The following is a 20,845-nucleotide window of genomic DNA, read 5'->3' as shown; positions in this document are numbered from 1 at the left end:
GGACCCTGGTGGACCCAGGGAGCAGCCATGGGCCCTGAGAGGGTGAGAGAACCTGGCTATGCTCTGATGTGACTGCTGGGAGCAGGCTCCCCCTTTCCTTCCTAGGCTTGTCTGAGGCTCTGGCCAGGAGCTGAGCAAGGCCAGCCCTGACAATGCTGTCTCACTACCAGGGGGGTATCGGGACACGCAGAGAGGGGCAAATGACTGGCCTTTCGTACCAGCCAAGGGAGGCTCCAGCAGGCAGGGCCACATCCTCCTCCATGTGTCTCTGGTCTCTAGTACACCTAGATACAAACTCCAGAGCCCACATCCGCCCCACTCTCCACCATCATCCCCCTGGTGTCTTGGGATCACCCTTCCCACCCAGTTGCTGCCAGCCCAGTTGTTTCCCTGTCCAGCTCTATGCCTTGGTGATCTCCCACCTAGCCTGCTGTGCTGCTCTCCAGCCCCACTCTGACCTTGCAACCCTTGAGCCTGTCCAGACACTGCTCCCGCCACAGCAAACTCCAGCTGCTCCTTCTCTGAGGCGCTGAACAGCCCTGCCCACACAGCTGTTGCCTCCTGCTGCCGCCAGATGAACTGAGAAAGGGCCTCTTAGGCTGAGCAGCTGGAAACCACTGCCTTAGCACCTCCCCAGGAAGAGCCCCGCATTCCTTGCCTGGGGGACATTGTTGGCTGGGAATCGTCCCCTGCGGGGCAGGCTGGGAGCCCCATGGCCACCACAGTGAACATGAATGTACCACAGGGAACCCTGCACTGGCTGAGATCGAACTGGGCTTCTCTGCCTCTAGATTCTGAGCCTCGCTGATTCCTTAGTCCAGGCCTGCTCCATCTGAGACATCAGCGCCTCATGTTCCAGGGACTTGATACCAGGGGGCTGGCACGATACAAAGCATCTGGTGCGCACCCGACCCCCTGGCCAATCATCACATGCACTGCCCCAGCAGCAGCAAAGCATCCCTGGCCCTGAGTGGCTGCTGCCCATGGCTCCACCTCCAGCCGTGGGCTTAACTTGGCGAATTCTTGCCTATTCCTTTGTGGTGGATATAATGTTTAGCCACCCAAATGCCAAGGTCATTAACTCACAGTTAATCAGGCTGCCATCGCAATGACCACCACCTGCCACGGGGCAGCACCGCTTCTCCCAGTGCCCCCTGCCGACTCAAATCAGCTGCACTCTCCCCTACTGTCCAGGCCCCAGTTCTGCATTGGACGTGGCAGGCAAAATCAGATACTTCTCTCCACTCTGCTGAGAAAAGCCACCTGCCAAGGCTGATCTGTCCCTGGCCACACAGAGCCCAGCTCCCCGAGAGGGGTGGCCAAGCCACTGAAGCCACCGTTCCCACAGCCAGGCCCTCGTGAGACCAGCTGCCAAATTCACCAGCTCATTGCGACAGCGTGCAGACAGTGCCCCAGTTCGCTCCTGCCAGACAGCCCCATCCAGCGCTGGCATGTTCACTCTCTCACCCACAGGCTCTGCCATAGCCTCAACAAGCAGCACAGCATGCCTGTCCTCACCCACGCCTGGGCAGTATGAGAGCTGCTGCCTTCCTCGAATCCACTCACATGGGGCTCGGGCCCAGAGCTGGCAAGTTACTGACTCACGAGCAGCGTGTTGTGAAATGCATGGTTGCCCTTAACAGCAACTGTGCAGCAAGCACAACCAGGTATTTAAAGCAGAAGATCAAACAGCCAAATGGGGGACTTCTGTCCCCCTCAAATCTAACCCGCTGAGCTAGCCTGGGTGACATTAACCGGACACTACGGCACAGAATGCAACAGAACGCTCAGGGCTACTCTCTGCAGGTCCAGTTGCCCTTCACTGGACAGGTGACGGGTATCCCTGCTCCTAAATGAAGATGCTAACCCTGGAGAGAAAGCAGAGGCCAGTAAAGTGACAGTGCTCTCTTCTGCAGGTCTCCAGAGCTCCTGACAGCTCTGTGCTCAGCATATTGCCTTCATCCATATTTCCAGTTTTCTCTGCACCTGCAGCGGGGAGTGGCAGTGGCAGAGCGCACGCGAGTGGACGCATGAGAGAGAGAGAGCGAGAGAGAGAGTGAGCCGGACTAGACTCTAGATAGCAAATCCGGACATGGGTTAAAGCAGGCCTGGACTGCATTCTGCCATATGCATGCTCCCTGCAAGCCAGTGGGGCCCCAGAGGGAATTGCAATGGACACAAGGGGATGAGGACAGGTGTTGCCTGCTCTGACACTGTGCACGGTGGGGAGAAGGGAGGTTGGGATGGCAGCATGGGGGTGGAGCCAGAAAGGAAAGTCTCTTCGTTGACACAGTAAGTCGGAGGTTCAGCGAGAACGGAGGCTGGAGGTGAAATGTGACTGGGTGTGGGGTGAAATCGACCCAGGCACCCTTTGGCTCCTCTCTTGTTCACATGTCGCCATGCTTCCTTAGAGCCTTTTGCTCATACAGAGGCAGACTGGGCAGCCAGCAAACTCTTTCTAAAGCAAAACCGCCGGAGCTTCCCTCAAAGGAAAGGTATGAGCGCCCCCTGCACAGCCGGTCACCCCACCTGGCCACCCCGTGCAACTGCTCAGCCCAAGGAAACAAAGACACAGACAGACAGGGCTCCCTGGAAATGGCAGAGCATGGAAAGCAAACGGATTTGCTTTGCGTGTCATGCAGCAGCAGCAGCCTCGAGCACAGAAATACCTTCATCTTCATCCCCGTCATTATCCGCTAAGTCCTCGCCCTGTTTCTTAGCGCTGGCTCCTAGGGACCAAACACGAGGAGACAGAACAAAAAAGAAAAACAAAAAACAAAAACAAAAGAGAATTCAAAAATAGCATGATAGCAGAGAAGGAGGCCAGGCCCACAGCACCACCTGGCTACTCACACTGCATCTCTCCATGGGCTCAGCCAGTGCGGCTGGCCAAGCACAGCCACAGTTCAGAGCAGACAGGGACTGCCTCTCCAGGCTGCCGGGCCCCCGCCCACTGAAGTCTGCCCTGGGAACATGTGCTCCTTGGTCTGGGGCCCAGGAGAGGGAGAGAACAGGCCTCTTTAAGCAGGACAGCAGATGAGCTTGTGTGCCCTCCTGCCTTCCCCTCCCCTGCTACATCCTCAGCCTCCCCGTGGCCCACGCTTTGCAACTGATTCTTGGACTGATTTGGAGTAAGCTCTGTGCCCTGCCCATCGGCAGAAAGCCAGTAACACTAACTCATCATCCTGGTTCCACTAAACCGGTGCCAGTTAGTTTGTAGCCCAGGCCTGACTCTCAAACACCTCTGCCTCCCTTTTCTCTCCCCATCAACACCCCACAGGGGTGTGCATGCTGCTCGGTGGAAGGGGCCGCTCTCCTGCTGGCACTGGGTGGCACCCCCTTATTTTCACTGTACTGCAGGCAGGGTTTGAAGCTGAAGCTCTGTCCTTTCACATCAAACCAATTACAGGCACAGTCAGCCACGAACGCCCAAAGCTGCCAAGAAGTCTGTATGCCATCAAACCCCAGAGCCACTGAGACCCCAAGACAGTGTGTGCCCTGAGCCTTGCTTCTCTGGACTGTAATAATGCAAACAGGCATAGATCTGAAACTTGCAAGGGCTGAAAAACTGGCTGAAGGATGTAAACAGAGGGCAGCGGATAGCATGGGGGAAACAGCTGCCAGGAGGACTCCAGTTAGACTGGCCTGATTTAGCATGTTAGTGATCACAGACACAGTGGTGAGCAACATGTGGGTGACATTCCCAGGTGACACTAAATTGAGAGAAAGCCAGAACCTCTGGGAGACCAGAAGCATGATCCAAAGGGGCCAGAGAGGCTGAAAAACCTCAGGAAATAACAGGATGGGATTCCGCTGAGAGAAATGCGGTTAGTGGGTCTGGAAGAAAATAACCTAAAACTTCCCCAGTGGGAAGGGCAAACTGTAGATACAGCAGAAAGGAATGATAGGAGTAGGGAATTAGAGTGTTATGGAAACAAAGGGCAGGGCAGTTCTGTGCTGCAAATGGAAAGCATGGCCCAGCCCATGAAGTGGGAGCCCCTCTCTATCCCACTCTGGAGAGACACCCCCTAGGATCCTGTGCTCACCTTCCAAGCCCAGAGGCCTTCCTTCCACAAGCTGGGAAGGAACGGCCATTCTGTGCATAGTTTTGGTGAGGTCACATAATTTACTAGATGCCCCAAAAGCCACAATTTCATAATTGAGGAAGAAGGTCATAGTGGTTAAAAACCTAACCTGGCTCAGAGGGGAAGTGATGGCAGCTACAAATATATATATAACAAATGGAAGAAAGAGGAAGTCAATAGTAATGAATATAAATCAAAAGCTAGGAACTGTAGAAAACTCATAAGGGAAGCCAAGAGACACAGTGAGAAATCTATGGGCAACAGAATTAAGGATAATAAGAAGGAATCTAAGTATATTAGGAACAAAAAGAATCCTGACAATGGCATTGGTCTACTACTAGATGGAAATGATATAATTACCAATAATAATGCAGAACAGGCAGAAGTATTCAATAAATAATTCAAGAATAATTAAATTAATAGAGGTAAATGGTAAAGGGGATGTAATACAACATGGGTTTACCAAAAATAAATCACACCAGACTAACCTGATTTCCTCCTCTGAAAAAAATCACTGATTTTTTAGATAAGGGAAGGGCAGGAAATCTAATATACTTGGACTTCCGTGAAGCATTTAACATGGTACCACATGGGAAATAATTAGTGCAGTTAGGGAAGATGGGATCAGTACAAGCATTGTAAGGTGAATAGGGAATTGGCTAAAGGGGAGAAGGCAATGGGTTGTGCTGAAAACTGAATTATCAGCCTGGAGGGACATTATTAGTGGAGTCCCTCCAGGATACATCTTGGGACCAATATTATTCAATGTTTTTATTAACGACCTTGGCAAAAAAAGTAGGACTCCGCTGATGAAATTTGCTGATGATAGAAAGTTGGGAGGCACCCTCAATACAGAGGAAGATCGGAATAATATACAGGAAAAGCTGGATGACCTTGAAGACTGGAGTGACAGAAATGGGATGAAATTAAATAGTACAAAATTCAAGGTCACACACTTAGGGTCTAATAGGAATTTATGCTACAAACTGGGGGCTCATCCATTGGAAGTGACAGAGGAGGAGAGGGACCCTTGTGTGTGGATTGATTACAGATGACTATGAGCCATCAATGAGCTGCATTCAAGAGTTTCAAAGAGCTGGCTGAGGAGCTTGCTGGCCTGTTAATGATTTTGAATAAATCTTGGAACACAGGGAAAGTCCCAGAAGACTCACAGAAAGCTAACATTGTGCCAATAATTAAAAAGGGTAAACAGGGTGATCCGGGTAGTTACAGGTCTGTCAGCCTGACATCAGTCCTGGGCAAGATAATGGAGTGGCTGATGCAGGACTTGATTAATGAAGAATTAAAGGAGAGTAATATAATCAATGCCAATCAACATGGGTTTCTGGAAAATAGAGCCTGTCAAACTAACTTGGTATCTTTTTTGATCAGATTACAAGTTTGACTGATAAAGGTAAGTGTTAATGTAATATGCTTAGACTTCTGTAAGGCATTTGACTTGGTATCACGTGACATGGTGATTAAAATATTAAATCAATATAAAATTAAAATGGCATACATGAAACTGATTAAAAGCTGGTTAACTAATAGGTGTCAATGTAATTATAAAAGATGGTTACTTACCTTTATTGTAACTGTTGTTGTTCTAGATGTGGATGCAGACATGTATTTCATTCAGGAGAGAGCACACCCAACACACCAAAGTTGGAGAATTTTGCCTAGCAACACTTATGCCCCATCCCACATATATACCCAGGGGAGAGGCTAAGGCCAGCGCTGCCTCAACCCCCCTCTGTTCCTTCACACCAAAACCCCAGGTTGGAGTCTTCAATGCAGAGGGGCGGAGGGTGGGTCGCAGAATACATGTCTGCACCCACATCTCAAAGGACAACAGTTACAATATAAGTAGGTAACCGTCTTTTCAAGTTTGTACAGGAAAACACCCATAAACTGGTGAATATCCTCCAGCCATCGCAGGGATCTGCCCCAGGTCTGGTTCCAGTCACTATCTTCACAAATGATTTGGATAATGGCACAGAGAGTACACTTAAATAGACTCTGATTCCACAAGCAGTTCCAGCAGGTGATGGGCTCAGAGTCTATTTAAACTGTGAAAGCCGAACTGCCTTCTCAAAGTTTGCATCCCTTCTCAGTGCCGTGATGACACCATAATGTCCAGTGAAGGTATGCAAGGAGTACCATATTCCAGCCCTGCAGATATCCACCACGGAGACACCCCCAAGGAATGCATCCGGTGTCGCTGGAGCTCTTGTCGAATGAGCCCGCAATGACTGCAGAGGTATCAACCAAGCCAGTGTAGAAGGTGTGGTAATGCAGGCAGTTATCCACCTGGAAACGGTCTGAGCAGCAACTGGTTGTCCCTCCAACCACTCAGCGAAGGACAGAGCCAAGGTGACGAACAAAACGGCTCGGTCCTTTCTAACTAAGATGCTAAGCACCAGCTCACATCTGAGCTATATAGCTGCTACTCCTCTGAGCTCGAATGTGCTTTGGGAAAAAATATAGGTAAGTAAATAACCTGACTGGGCAAAAATGTTGGGTGTGGTCTTAAAGCCTCCTTGAAGGCTTGAGTGTACAGAAAATCTGCCATTAAGGGTTGCAATTCGCTAACTCTTCTTGGGGGTGGAATGCCACCTTTTGAGAGAGAAGAGCCCATGAATATGTTGCTATTGGCTTGAATGGCAGACCCATCAGTGCCCCACGACCATATTAAGGTCCCACAATGGTGCTCTTACCTTCACTGGTGGAAAATGACAGATAATCCCTTTGAAAAACCTCACCATTATACGGTTTGAGAATATCAAGTTTCCATGAATGGGAAGGTGGAAAGCTGAGATCGCCACCAAGTAAACCCTCAGGGAGCTCAGAGTGAGACCTGAAGATTTCAAATGCAACAAATAAACCAAAATGTCCTGAATCCATGCTAAGTGCAGTACTTCGCATTTGTCCTTATTGAATTTCATCCTATTTATTTCAAACCACTTCTCCAGTTTGTCAAGCTCATTTTGAATTCTAATCCTGTCCTTCCACGCGCTTGCAACCCCCAGCCCCAGCTTGGTATTAGCTGCAAACTTTGTAAGTGTACTCTGTGCCATTATCCAAATAATTTATGAACAGAACTGGACCCAGGACAGGTCCTTGGCTGAAGGATATCCACCAGTTTATGGGTGTTTTCCTATACAAACTCAGCCTGAATCTCTAAGGCCAATGCCATGCGCCTGAGCAGGTCCTGATATGAACTGAACTCTTCTGGTTCCAGAGAGGATGACTAGGGTATTGCTGCATTATCTGGTGACGGAGAGGAAGACGTAGTTGGGAGCAACGGAATCCCTTGAGGAATGACAGCTGACTGTCGTAAAGGTTCAGGATGCTTCTTCGTAGAGGGAGCCCACTACTGGTTCCGGCAGGGAGTGCACTGAAGACATAGGTGATCTCCCCTAGGGTGAGCAGGTGACCATGATTTTGCTGAATGAGGGAGTACCCTGGGATTCCATGGAGGTCACTGTGGATGAGGATAGTGCATCAGCCCCCAGAAAGAACTAGGCCGGTGTCCCGTGTCTCTATTGCAGGAATGGTACCAATCCTGTCATTGACTATGATTTTCGCTGTGTCTTGACAACCTTCAAAAGCAAAATGGGGAAGGGGAGGGAGATGCCTCTAAGCTCATATTTGAGGATCCCTCCAAACAGTTGATGGACACCATTGATAAAAACGTCCAGCATTATCCTTGGACCAGCCCAGCGGTGCCCTGGGCACTGAGTGAACAGTCAATATTATCTTGGATACTGGTACCAGCCTCGATCTCATACTCGGTACCAATGCTTCTTTTGGGACCCTAAATGAAGCTGGTCCCAGGCCAGCGATGCAGGCTGCGTCGCAGTGAGCATCAGTAGTGAAGAGTCTCTGTGTGTGCCCAAAGTGCCAAGCAGGAAGTCGACAGCTCCCCTGACCGAAGGTAAACCACAGTGCACATGACGGTGTTGGCAACGACAATAAGTTTGCTACCAAACCAGGTGGAGCCCAGGATGCCAAGTGTAGTCGGATGCCCAGGATGCCAGTGTAGTCGGCCGGTCCTGAATGAGTGGTGAGTCAGAGATAGACAGGCACAGCAAATCTGCTGTTGGGGTGTAGACTGACAGTGCCACCGTCTCTGCCAAGGGTACTGGACTTAATGAGAACCCAATGAGTCAATGGTATAGGTTTTCCCTGCTCAGTACCGGAAAGCAGGTAACCTGAGCACTGGGGGACTCCGGTGCTGGTCCGTATTTTTCTTAAACAGGGAAGACGAGTCTCCCCTACCTCTGGAATGGTCCTGGTCTATTTTATGTGTTCTTTTTCTCAGGGGGCCCGATGAAGGGAAGCAGTCCTTCGGGGCGAGTAATCCCAGCTTGGTTGAGAAGTCCCATACTGTACTAGCTCCAGTGCTCTTTGAGGTGCCGGACTCTCGACAGCAGTCCTCAGGGCTGAGGAAGGCCTCATGGCCAGCTTGAGAAGGAGCTGCTTCAATCGTAAGTCTCTAACCATTCAAGTCCTCTTTTTAAAGGACTGACAAATAGAACACCTTTCCTTAACGTGTCCTTCCCCATGACATCCAGTGTGGGGATAGCCACCCCAGATGAAGGGCAATGTTTAAACCCCAGGGAGGTCATCCTACCAGGAGAAACTAGTCAATTACTACTATCACTATCTAACTGCAGCTACTAACTATAACTATACTATCACTATATACAAGAAAATCACAAAAAGCTGTGAAGACAAGCGTAGGGAAAGATCACACTAAGCACTCCAGCACGGGCAGTGAGATGGAACTGAGGGAGGTCAGGGCAGCACTGCCCTTACATAGCCAAGGGAGGGGCATGAGCATATCGCATGGGTGCTGCTGGGCAAAATCCTCTGACTTTGGTGCACTGGGCGTACGCAGGGCTGAATGGAATACAAGTTCGCAACCACTCAAAGAAGAAACAGGGAATCATCATCAAGCAGGTAAACTTTCCGTGGATCCTGCAGGTGTCAGTTCTTGGCCCTACACTAATTAACATTTTTATCAATGACCTGAAAGAGAACGTAAAGTCATCACTGAAAGTTTGCAGATGACACAAAAACTGGGGAAATGATAAATAATGAAGAGGATAGGTCACTGATAAAAAGTGATCTGGATTGCTTGATATACTAGATGCAAGCAAACAATATTCATTTTAATATGGCTAAATGTAAACGTATACATCTCAGAGCAAAGAATGTAGACCGTAATTACTGGATGGAGGACTCTATCCTGGGAAGCAGTGATTCCGAAAAAGATTTGGGAGTCATGGTGGATAATCAACCATGATAATGAGCTCCTAGTGAGCCACTGTGGCCAAAAGGGCTAATGGGAACTTCGCATGCATAAACAGGGAAATCTCAAGTCGGAGAGAGGTTGTTTTACCTCTGTATTTGGCACTGGTGTGACTGCTACTGGAATATTGTGTCCAGTTCTGGTACCCACAATCCAAGAAGGATGTTGATAAATTAGAGTGGGATCACAGAAGAGCCCTGAGAATGACTGAAGGATTAAAACATCCCTTATAGCAATAGATTCAATGAGCTCAGTCTATTTAGCTTAACAAAGAGAAGGTTAAGGGGTGACTTGATTACAGTCTACAAAACTACATGGGGAAAAATATTTGATGATGGGCTTGTCTAACACACAATCCAATGGCTGGAAATTGAAGCTAGACAAATTCATATTAGAAATAAGGTGTAAATTTCCATCAATGAGACTAATTAACCACTGGAACAATTTAGTGGCCGTGGTGGATTCTCCATCACTGGGAATTTTAAAATCAAGATTGGATGTTTTCTTTAAGATATCTTGTAAGAATTACTATTTTGGGGCAGTTCTCTGGCCTGTGTTATTCAGGATGTCAGACTAGATGATTACAATGGTTCCTTCTGGCCTTGGAATCTACCAATCTATGAATACTTTGTCATTTCTGAGTGCCCCATCACCAGAAGCTGGAGACAAATTCAGGTTCTACTCTGAATTCCCGGAGAAACAATGAAGGACCTAGAGAGAGCAGCGTAACCACTGGTTACAGGAATCAGTTACGTAGGACTTGGCAGAATGAAGAGTAAGGGTGGTTACAACAAGGAGCTACAAGTGTGAAGGGTACAGCGACTGGGCAGAGCCCTACGCGGTTACTACTAAGAGCAACAAGATTAAGTTCAGCCAAAATTTGGGCTGAGTATCAGGAAACATCCTGCAGCAGTGAGGCATTTGATTGTGGAAACAGCTTCACAGGGGTGTGGTGGCCAGAACCTGACTGAATGGAGCAATCCTGCCTTGCCTCCCAGAATTGGGGTATCACCCAATAGGTTTTACTAGTTACCAGTTTATTTGCATCTAAATACACCAACCCACTTCAGATCCCAAATCCTTAAACCTGACCACAGAAGCTCTAACAGGTCCAATCGAGACAGTCTTCAGGGCCAGACCAGAGCTGCTCACCAGCTTGTTTATTTACATCCCTAGACATGCAACTGACAAAATTAAAGACACTTGGTTCCTCCTTTCCTCAGCTACCAGGAGCCTGTTTCCTCTGCAGGAAACCCTCTGCAGCTATCCCCAAAGCTGCACTGGCTTAACGTTAACCAGCACCAAAGGCTGTGTGGATACTCATTTCAGTTTAGTGCAAGTGTATTAAAAACATTTTTAAGCTTAACCAAAATAAGCTACTCACACCAAAATACCAGGATCCACACAGGGGTTGCACCAGTTGAACTAAACCAGTGCAACTTTGTTGTAGACAAGACCTAAGGTACGGGGAGGATGGCAGCTTTAGGGGGTTAGCAACACCAACAGCAGGAGAAGCACAGCACTCTGAGCCCAAGCCGGAGCATGTCCAAAACCAGCCCTATTCTCCTTCAAAACAAGGCAGCCCCAGAGTGGGCTGGCCCCACCTGCTGAGACCAGCTGAAAGCTGTGGCAGGTGCTAGTGTCATGTAGGTTCCAAATGGACCCAGTTTAGGGATGGCTAAGATAAAGGGAAAGTGGGTAGTGGGGTAGGAAAAGAGCCAGCCTGAGAGCAGTGACAGATTAACCCTTCCTCTGCCCCTTTTACCTAGCTGCCTAGGGTATCACAGACCCAAAGAGTTAAGGATGGAAAAGGCCTATGAGCACTGGGACCTACTCAAGGCAGGAACCCGACCCTAGGGACCAGCCCTGCCTGGGCTTTAGCAGGGCTCTTCTGTCCATTCCTTGTGATTCCAGGGACTACCGGGTAGCCACAGAAACCAGAGCCATGCTGGGGGAATGGGAGAAGGGAAGGAGACACTGCAGTTCCCAGCACAGCAATCTCCCCATGAGAGGCAGACAGACACGCCCTACCCTTGCTGCATTACAGTTGCCCAGGACACTGGCTCAGCTCTCACCAGCATGCACCAGTGCACCATTTCAATTAAAAATTATTTCAAAAAATCAACTTTCATAGAAACTGTCACAAATACAAACAATGGTCCAAGTGCCCTGGGCAGCAATGGGCCACTTGGCCTCCAGGATGCTATTCCATCTGTCTCAGCACCTGGGCTTCAAGCCCATCAGGGCCCCTGCCTCCTGCACTATGACCCCACAAAGGGCCAGCCCTGGGACACTAACAGCAACTCTCCCGAAGGCCAGAAATCTCCAAGCGCCTCTTAATTTTAATTAATAGATCTGCACTATGCAAATAAACGGAGGTGCCTGCATGCTGGTTGGCACCCCAGCAGAGAGCCACTCAGAACTGCCTGAAGTATGACAACAGCTCCGAGTTTAGCAGCTCTGTGTCCAGCGGGCTTGGGGCCTGGGCTGCTAGGAGGGGAGGCTGCTCATGGAGGCGATCTGTGTAAAAAAGCCAAATGGCTGCGGTGTTAATAAAGGAGTACTAGCGCAAACCCCTCACCTCAGGGACCTCCTGGAGAAAGGCACAGAGAGAGCACCAGCTGTTTGACTCCCATTGGCAGGAGCATCTTTTGTGTTAGTAAAGAGTCAAACAGATCTATGGGGCTGTACAAATAACTAACCCTGTGGGGCTCTGGTGCCTCCCAAGGAAGAGTGAGGAGTCCGTGGCCATTGAGGGAGGTGTGTCATCCCTCCTGTAGCGGGCAGAGATCTAACTAGGCACCACAAGGGAGCAATAAGAAACAGACCCAATTCATATCAAATCTAGTGAGTTCCTCTACCCAGAGCTCCCCCAGCCCCTTCCACTCTGCTGGTGCAGCTATTTCCAACAGTTTGGTCAGTGGCTGTTTGGTAACACCCACAAGTTTGCAGGCCTCAGGGAAGGAGGCAAGAGTTGTTCTAGAATAAAACCACTGCAATTCTCACATAGTCAGGGTGGGAAGTCACCCCCTAGCTGATGCACTTCTGTAACCACTCAGGGGCTTGTCTACACACAAGGGGTGTAGTGCTTTAGCTGTATTGGTCTAGTTAAAGCAGGACAGTCCTCCCAGGATCGTCCTGTACTGGAAGGGAAATAAGCTATAGTGGTATAAGGCACCTTGATACTGGTCAGACTGTGTCCACACTAGGGGTTGTACTGGTAGAATAATATTAGAGCCCTAATTGACCCAGTTCTACTGGCACAAAGTCTGTATGAAGGCCAGACCTTACTTCTCAACTATTCACATCCCCTCAGGGATCATGCTGGGGTTTGGCTCCCAAAGGAAATCAGACTTGGCAGAGGTGGAGACTGCAGAGGGCGTTGGGCAGGGCCTCCTGTAAGCTCACTGCTCCGGGTGGAAGTGGTGTGTGCAGCTCCCTGGTTAAGGTGGAGCAGAGCTTTGCATGTAAAGCAAAAATAGAGCCAGCGTGCCCTCCACAGACCACCGGGACTTACAAAGGACAGAATGAACTTCTGGAGGTAGTTGGGATGCCTAAAGCTCCCCAGGTGGCCAGAACTCCCTGACATCGTAGGAGGCCATATTCAAAAATTGGTATGTTAGGGAGAAGGATCATTGCGTGCTGCTCTTTATTAGCAGGGGCTCATGAACACCCCAAAGAACTCCTCTTTCAAAACGGCTGCTGGCTCCTGTTACTCTCCCTGGAAGCAAGACTAAGGCTGAGTCCTTTTTCAAAATAGTCACCATTTCCCATTGGTTCCAGTGAGAATGAAGCCAAGCCACCCTGAGGGAAAGAGAAGGGGACACCTTGGGTACAGCTTGACTTCCCTTCCATTGGAAACAAGAGGGAGACCACTTTGTTCTTCGGGATACGCATTGGCCCCTGCTGAAGGAGACACTTGCAGTGAGGACTGTTACCCCTAACACTGCACACATGTATACTGACCAGGGAGTGTGTCTGAGGTGTGTGCACACAGGGGAATGTGAGGAACAGCCAGGCTGTGCGTGTGTACAGGGGAATATGGAGGCCAGGAGCATGGGGAACTGGTCAGGGAGCTCTGGCTGCTCCAGAGTGGGGTGACCCAAGTGTACAGGTTAATATGGACATAAATAAAAAGTTAAAATAAAATACTGATTTGAAGTTGACCCTTCCTATCTTCTGATCATTAGAAATATCAGACAGGAACCTGCTCCTTGGGTTTCTTTTCTTGTTTACCATTCACATATGAAATTTTAATAACTTTAAAGTACATGGAAATTCAAAGACAAAAATCCACATTCTACTGAAGTTAAGGCTGAGTAAATAGCAGTAACTTATGTAAAAACATTCCAGAATGTTGCACCTATCCCAAAACCAAGAATTACTAACCCAGGAAGTTGAGAGTCAAGGTTGAATGTAAAAGCAATCCAAATATGCTTAGAAATGGATCTTTTTCATTTTTAACCCCTCATGGCCTTCCTACAAGGCACAGGTAAAGTTGCTTGGGTGCCTTAACTGTGCGTTTCCATTTCTTAGTGCATTTGGATTACTTTTATGTTTAACCAGAACTCTGAATATTCCTGTTAGGAACACTTGGGTGGGGATAATCACTGATGTATACTAGGCACCTTCACTACCCTCCTACAGGAGAGGCAGAGCCTCCTCTAACCAGAGCCAACCCCTCTAGGCAGCCTCTAGGGTCCCTCCTCTGCAGATGGAACATACCCAGGAATCAACAATGGACAGCACAGAAATCCCTACCACAGGCAGAAGTGGTGGGAGGGGGGAACTAGGCTGCACCTCTCCCCTAAGATCATTTATTAATGGCATTTAATAAACACCCCCCCCCACGCCCCCTGCACACCCAGTAACCAGCTGAAGTGCCAGCTTCCCCTCCCAAAGCAAGGGGTCTGTGAAGCCCTGGCAGCCAATGGCAGGCTGGGAGAAGAGGGCTGGGGAGCTCTCTGAGAGGAAGTGCTTTGAAGTGGCTCATGAAGGGCCAGCTGCTGGCACAGCATGAGAGGGAGGAGCCCACTCCGGAGGCAGCGTGTGGAGACTCCCTGATGCGCTGGCCCTTTTGGGGCAGCCTTGGCACTCACAGAGAGATGGCGTGTGAGTAGCCAGACAGCAACAGGGAAAGCAAAGCAAAGAAACCAAACAACAGAACTCAGGGAAATCTCTGGAAGGAAAGAGAATTCTCGTCAAACCTCCAAGCTGTGCCGCACTGCGCCAGGCCTTGGACACCAAATGGAATGCACAGAGAAGAGAACAGAAGGACATAGGACCCCAGGCCATGACAACCCCTCCCAGGGCAAGCAGCCCAAGGGCCCAGCTACACGAAGGGCTCCAGAGCCTGGGCCACACAACTACTTGAGAGCCACTGGGCTGGACCCCACTATGTGTGCTTGTGTGTGGCCAGAGTGGCAGTCCATCCACATGGGGGCTTCTCCTCTCTCCCCACATGTAGCCTTTCAGAAGAGCTTGGCTGCCCCACTGCCCCTTTGGGGGAAAAGGGGAACCCTTGTCCTGGATATGCAAGTTCTGGGTCCTTGCCTCACCACCCAGTGCAGTGCACACAGATGCATGCAAGGGACAGAGGAGGTACTCAAGGCCACTGGGACACAGCTGGGTCTGTATTGCTGGTGTGCATAGAAAGCTGCTTTCTGGGGAAAACCCAAGTATGATTCTAGAGCACATTTCCCATCTTCTCCCACAATCCTGTCTGTCTCCAGCAGCTGCTCTCCTTCCTGCACACCGGGGTCTGTAACAGCGATGCAGGATCACGCTTTCTCAGGCAAATCCGTTCCCAGAGAGGACTGTGATGTCTCAGATTTTGATATCAGGTGGGGACTGCACACAGGACTCCAAAGAAAAGATCCTGCTTTGTCCCTGCCTTGGGGCTGGAGACTCCAAGGTGGGGCTGTGGAATGTAGGCTAGAAGCAGAATAGTTTCTGAACTGGAACTGTTTCACAGCTTCCCAGGAGGCAGCCATGTGTGCAGGGATCCCAGGGGCAGTAAAGAACTGCTTATTAAAGGGGCTACAGAGCAGGTTTCCATGTGTGCCAGATAACCCAGGAGTAGGGCCTTCAGGGGCCAGCATAATGGGAAAGGAGAGGCATGTGTGTGTGCATGTGAGCACAGAGGTGGCATGCCTGACTGAGGGAGCAACATGGAGTGAAGGCACAATTCCACAGCCAGCAGGATTTACATATTTGTATAGGGAGACACAGGAAATTAATGCAGCCGGAGGGCAAAGCTTTCACACACATGGTCCCAGTTCCCACAGCAACCAGAACTCTACTAGGTCTGTTCACAATGGGGCTGTGCACACCCATTTACACAAACATGCCCACTGGTGGTGTACATTTCAGTGGGACCTTTGACGAGGTGTCCCTAGCTCAGAGAGACCAAGTGAAAGGTGCTTTTGCCTGCCTTTGCTGCCGTAGGATGAAAGAATGGGATGTTTCGCATTTAAACGTTAAAGAAGGTGAGAGCACTTCTTCCCTGACAGCAGCACTCCCAGGCCTTGGGAGCTGGGACCTGCTGGAGGATTTGGGTGAATGGGGTGTGAAGTCCATATTTCCCCATCTCCCACACACCCTCAATGGGAGCCTGCTGCACTGGCTTCAGCATGTGAAAGCAGCTGTTCTGAAAGGCTTGGAAACACACCTGGGTCCTGCCCTGATTCAAACCCAGATCCTCCCACTGAGGAGCCCAGTCTGGCCCTGGAAATGGAGGAGCATGTAGCAGGAGCATCCCGAAGGTTCCTCTGAGCAGAGGATGGACGGACAGACAGACAGTATTGCAGGCTGCATGGAGGGCCCACCGTCTCAATCACATGGCACGAGAGGAAGGCTGAAGAAATATGCCGCAGGCCTGGAGAGAATGGACAGGTGCCCCCTCCCACTCTCTCTCTCTCTCTCTCTCTCTGTCCTCTCTCTGTGCCTCTCTGTCAGGTCCGGCTTGCTACATACCTCCTTTCCTACATATTTTCTTGTTGGGCTTTCGGGCGCATTCCTTGGAAATCCGTTTTACTGTAAAATGAATAAAAGACTACAAAATAACAGGAGGCTCCACCGGCTGGAGTGGGCATGCAATTACAACCACACTGCCCACCCTCCCGCCACCCTCTCTTGGGACCGCGGGACGTGGGGAGGGGAGCACCGCTGTGGGAGGAAAACTCTGGGGCCAAGTGTACTGGGATGGAAGGAAGTTATGGTGCTGTTCCCTGCAGCCTGGAACCCCCAAGGGAAGAGAAGCAGAGTGGCTGGGGCTCCAGAGCAGCTGTCTTCCCACAAAACTGCTCAGGATATGGCAGGCTGTCCCCCCTCCCATTCTCTTCCATCATAGGCTCTTGTGTTATCGAGAGATTCTTGCAGCTGGCACAGCCCGTGGGATCCCACAACTCCCCCTTGTGGTGAGGCTGCCACGGGCCTGAGGAAAGGGTGCTGCCTTCTGGGCACTGCTACTTACAATTCAGATGGAATCCCCTATAAGAGAAAAAGGTTAGAGAGAGAAGAGGCACCCTGAGGCACTCAGCCTCACCACAAGGGGCTGGGTCCACAGTGCTCCAGCCCCCACCCAACTCCACGCACTTAGCCCCGGCTGGTCCGAGCGAAGCACATATGCTACTGCATTGTGCCGTGCATGCGGACATCTCCCCTGACCTCCAGCAGAGCATGGCACCACAGAGAGGAGCCAGCCCAGCTCTCCTTGGTCCTTTCCAGTCAAGAATGGCAGGTGATCCCATCCCAGCAAGAGAGAGAGTGTTCCTCCCAGCCAGCTGCAGCAACCCACGCCCCAGAACTAGCGCAAGAACCTGAGGGTGGGGAGGGTGGCGAGGGAACATAAACCCAAACCAGCTCAAGACGGAGCCTGGCACTCGGCGCCTCGGGAACCCAAACCAGCTCGTCACTCTGTGGACCTGCGGTCAGAGAGTCCCTTTCAGTTTTGGCAACACAAAAGAGGAACCCGTGACAATGCCATGGAGGGGAAGGGAGAGAGCTGTGGGGGGGAGGGGAGAAGAGAGAGCACAAGAGACAGAGAGAGAGGAAAAACAGCTGGAAGGCAGAGGGCAAGCTGAGTGGCCAGAAAAAGCTTTTCCACAGACCGACAGCATGCTGCAGGTTCCACAAGCACATGCTTCAAACACAACATCCAGGTGAGACCAACCAGAGCTGAGAAGGAGCAGAATAACTCTGGGACCCCCCCCACCCACCCAGAAAGTGCACGTCTCCTCCTGGCACCCTGGGCGGACTCACCATCCTCGGTGGGAATGTAAATGTTGAGGTACAGGCAATCCTCATTGGGATCCTGAATGTACGTGGCAACTATATCCAGATTGGAGGTGAACCAGATGGGCAGCATGATTTCCGGGACTGCACTGTGGATGTTCTGAGGGCAGACCGGTGAGAAGTGGGTAGCATTCCTTATTCCAGACCAGGAGGAGGGTGGCTCAGGGGGCATGAATCTCTTCTCCCCAGTGGGAGGGGCTGCATAAGGCACCCCCAGATATTGATCCACAGGACCCAGAATCTCGCTAGGCAGTGGAACCCGGACCCCTCGTAACTTCCCATAGTGCGTGTTGACAGTCGGGGAGTACACCTGGCCATCCATCTGTACAATGGCCAAGCTTAGAACCCAGAGCACGAGGCAAAGGTCCCGGCCTGCAGCCAACTCAGGCACTTGGAGAACAGGGGACAAGGACGGGTGTCTCTGAAGTATCAGCCACATTGTCTGTGAGGAGCAGCACCACCATCCAAGCCTTAAGCACTCTCCTGAGGGCTCAGAGGAACCCCATCACGGCAGGCTGCTGCTATCTGTCACGCAGAGCCAGACACCAAGGGAGGACAGAAACTGGAACACAAACCCAGAAACGAACTGGAAACAGTGAGCCAGGGAGATTGGGGAGTGTTCCTCTTCAGAGCCCCCAGCCTGCCTGCTGCTGTTCACCGTCAGACAGAGCAGCCCTGACGGGATTGACGGCTCTGTGGAGAGAGGGGGAGAGGAATTAACAGACATGCACTCTCTCACTGGTGAGAATGGCAGCTCTACCTGACTGAGAAAATCTGCAGCACAAAGGGACCTTGGAACCCACCAGCACATCCCCAGCCCCCTGATTCCAGAGCCTGGCAGAGGTGGGGGAGAGATTTTAATACCTCACCAGAATGCTTCTCATCTCCAGCCTTAGAGAGAGAGAAGAGCCCCTGGATAATCCACTGCTGCTGCCTCCCAGTTACCAGCCAGCCCTACAGTCTGGTCATGCTAAGTGGTGCCAGCTGCAGAGGAGGACAAGAGATTCCTGGAGATCTGGGGGAAAAGGGGATCGGAGGCCTTGTAGAGGTGGGGTGTTCAGACTCCAGAGCAGGAGGTATGTGTGTGTCAACTGCAGAAGCATGGGTCAAGCACCCAGGCTTGAGACACCCAGAGCAGACGGATGATGCTAAAGAAAAGGGGATTCAACCACAAACTGGGGAAGCAGCTTGCACACCAGCTACTGGCCTTAGGGCTGGGGCAAGGTTCACAGAGAGATAGCCCATGCTAAAGGTATCCCGGGGCTGCAGGGCAAGCGAGAAGGCCTGTGTGTAGGGGAAGGACACCACCAGAGAAGAAAGATGAACCAACTCTTCCCCTCTCCTCGGAGTCCAGGTCTGAGGAGCACACTAGCAAGAACGTGACTGGAGCAAGAGGCTGCCAGACTTCAGGAATAGTCAACAGGCCAAGAGAGCACCTAGTGCTTCGAGCTTGGGATGGGGAATCAGTACTGCTTGGTTCCATCCTCAACTCTGCTCCCCATTCCCTGCACAACTTGGAGAAAATGACTTGCTTTCCCTTCCTGGAAAGAACAATACAGAGCCGGGTTCTCCTGAGAGCAGCTTGAAACCCTGAGATGAAGTGCATGACCATTGACCAAACTAAGTCAAAGACCCATGGTGCTTTGCAATGAGGCCAAAGATGAAATGGAAAAACTGCTTGAAAAGTTTGTTACATATATTGCTGAATGCTGTGGGGCAATTACCAGATAAGGATTGGAACTTTATAAAAGTTTGTGAAGCTGACTCGTCAACAGATATACTGGGAAACCAGCTCTCACAGACAGGACAATTAACCAGGAATGTAAATTGCTTTATTGCTAATTACCAGAAAACAGATGTTGTCAGCTCTCACAAGCAAAATGGTATTGATCAAAACATGGGAAAAAATGGTTACTCACCTTCTCGTAACTGTTGTTCTTCGAGATGTGCTGTTCATGTCCATTCCAATCAGGTGTGTGCGTGTGCACGGCAGCTGGAAGATTTTTCCCCTAGCAGTATCTGTCAGGTTGGTCCAGGCGCCCCTTGGAGTGGCGCCATCATGGTGCCCAATATAGAGCCCCACCAACCCGCCACCCCCTCAGTTCCTTCTTGCCGGCTACTCTGACAGAGGGGAAGGAGGGTGGGTATTGTATAGAATCATAGAATCATAGGGCAGGGATAGGATACAGAGGGACCTAGACAAATTGGAGGATTGGGCCAAAAGAAATCTGATGAGGTTCAATAAGGATAAGTGCAGGGTCCTGCACTTAGGACGGAAGAACCCAATGCACCGCTACAGACTAGGGACCAAATGGCTAGGCAGCAGTTCTGCGGAAAAGGACCTAGGGGTGACAGTGGACGAGAAGCTGGATATGAGTCAGCAGTGTGCCCTTGTTGCCAAGAAGGCCAATGGCATTTTGGGATGTATAAGTAGGGGCACTGACAGCAGATCGAGGGACGTGATCGTCCCCCTCTATTCGACATTGGTGAGGCCTCATCTGGAGTACTGTGTCCAGTTTTGGGCCCCACACTACAAGAAGGATGTGGATAAATTGGAGAGAGTCCAGCGAAGGGCAACAAAAATGATTAGGGGTCTGGAACACATGACTTATGAGGAGAGGCTGAGGGAACTGGGATTGTTTAGTCTGCGGAAGAGAAGAATGAGGGGGGATTTGATAGCTGCTTTCAACTACCTGAGAGGTGGTTCCAGAGAGGATGGTTCTAGACTATTCTCAGTGGTAGAAGAGGACAGGACAAGGAGCAATGGTCTCAAGTTGCAGTGGGGGAGGTTTAGGTTGGATATTAGGAAAAACTTTTTCACTAGGAGGGTGGTGAAGCACTGGAATGCGTTACCTAGGGAGGTGGTAGAATCTCCTTCCTTAGAAGTTTTTAAGGTCAGGCTTGACAAAGCCCTGGCTGGGATGATTTAATTGGGGATTGGTCCTGCTTTGAGCAGGGGGTTGGACTAGATGACCTCCTGAGGTCCCTTCCAACCCTGATATTCTATGATTCTATGATTCTGTACCTCTGCCAGGCTACAGCATTCATGGATGCAGGACATGATCCATGAGGAAATTCGTTGGGAGGAGACTGGAAGACCCTTCATCCTGTCTGCCACGGCCACAAACAGTTGAATGGACTTCCTAAA

At 50.4% G+C, this 20,845-nt stretch overlaps 1 protein-coding gene across 6 annotated transcripts in view; it reads right to left on the bottom strand.

Moving 5' to 3' along the window:
- The window catches only part of NLGN3 (neuroligin 3), a 104,200-nt gene that overhangs the window by 33,079 nt on the left and 50,276 nt on the right, over positions 1-20,845 (bottom strand). For 3 of the 6 annotated variants that reach the window (XM_037909198.2, XM_043522564.1, XM_043522565.1), the window contains exons 2-4: positions 17,665-18,390; positions 16,378-16,437; positions 2,670-2,729 (exon numbers count right to left, since the gene is read on the bottom strand). In XM_037909198.2, the coding sequence (XP_037765126.1) occupies positions 2,670-2,729; positions 16,378-16,437; positions 17,665-18,136 (592 nt within the window). In that variant the 5' untranslated portion in view covers positions 18,137-18,390. The remainder of the gene's footprint in view (positions 1-2,669; positions 2,730-16,377; positions 16,438-17,664; positions 18,391-20,845) is intronic. The other 3 variants (XM_037909200.2, XM_043522566.1, XM_037909199.2) reach the window with 2 other exon arrangements.

This window comes from Chelonia mydas, chromosome 9 (genome assembly GCF_015237465.2).
Source record: "Chelonia mydas isolate rCheMyd1 chromosome 9, rCheMyd1.pri.v2, whole genome shotgun sequence".
Lineage (NCBI taxonomy): Eukaryota > Metazoa > Chordata > Testudines > Cheloniidae > Chelonia > Chelonia mydas.
This window is presented reverse-complemented; position numbering and strand designations above follow the sequence as displayed.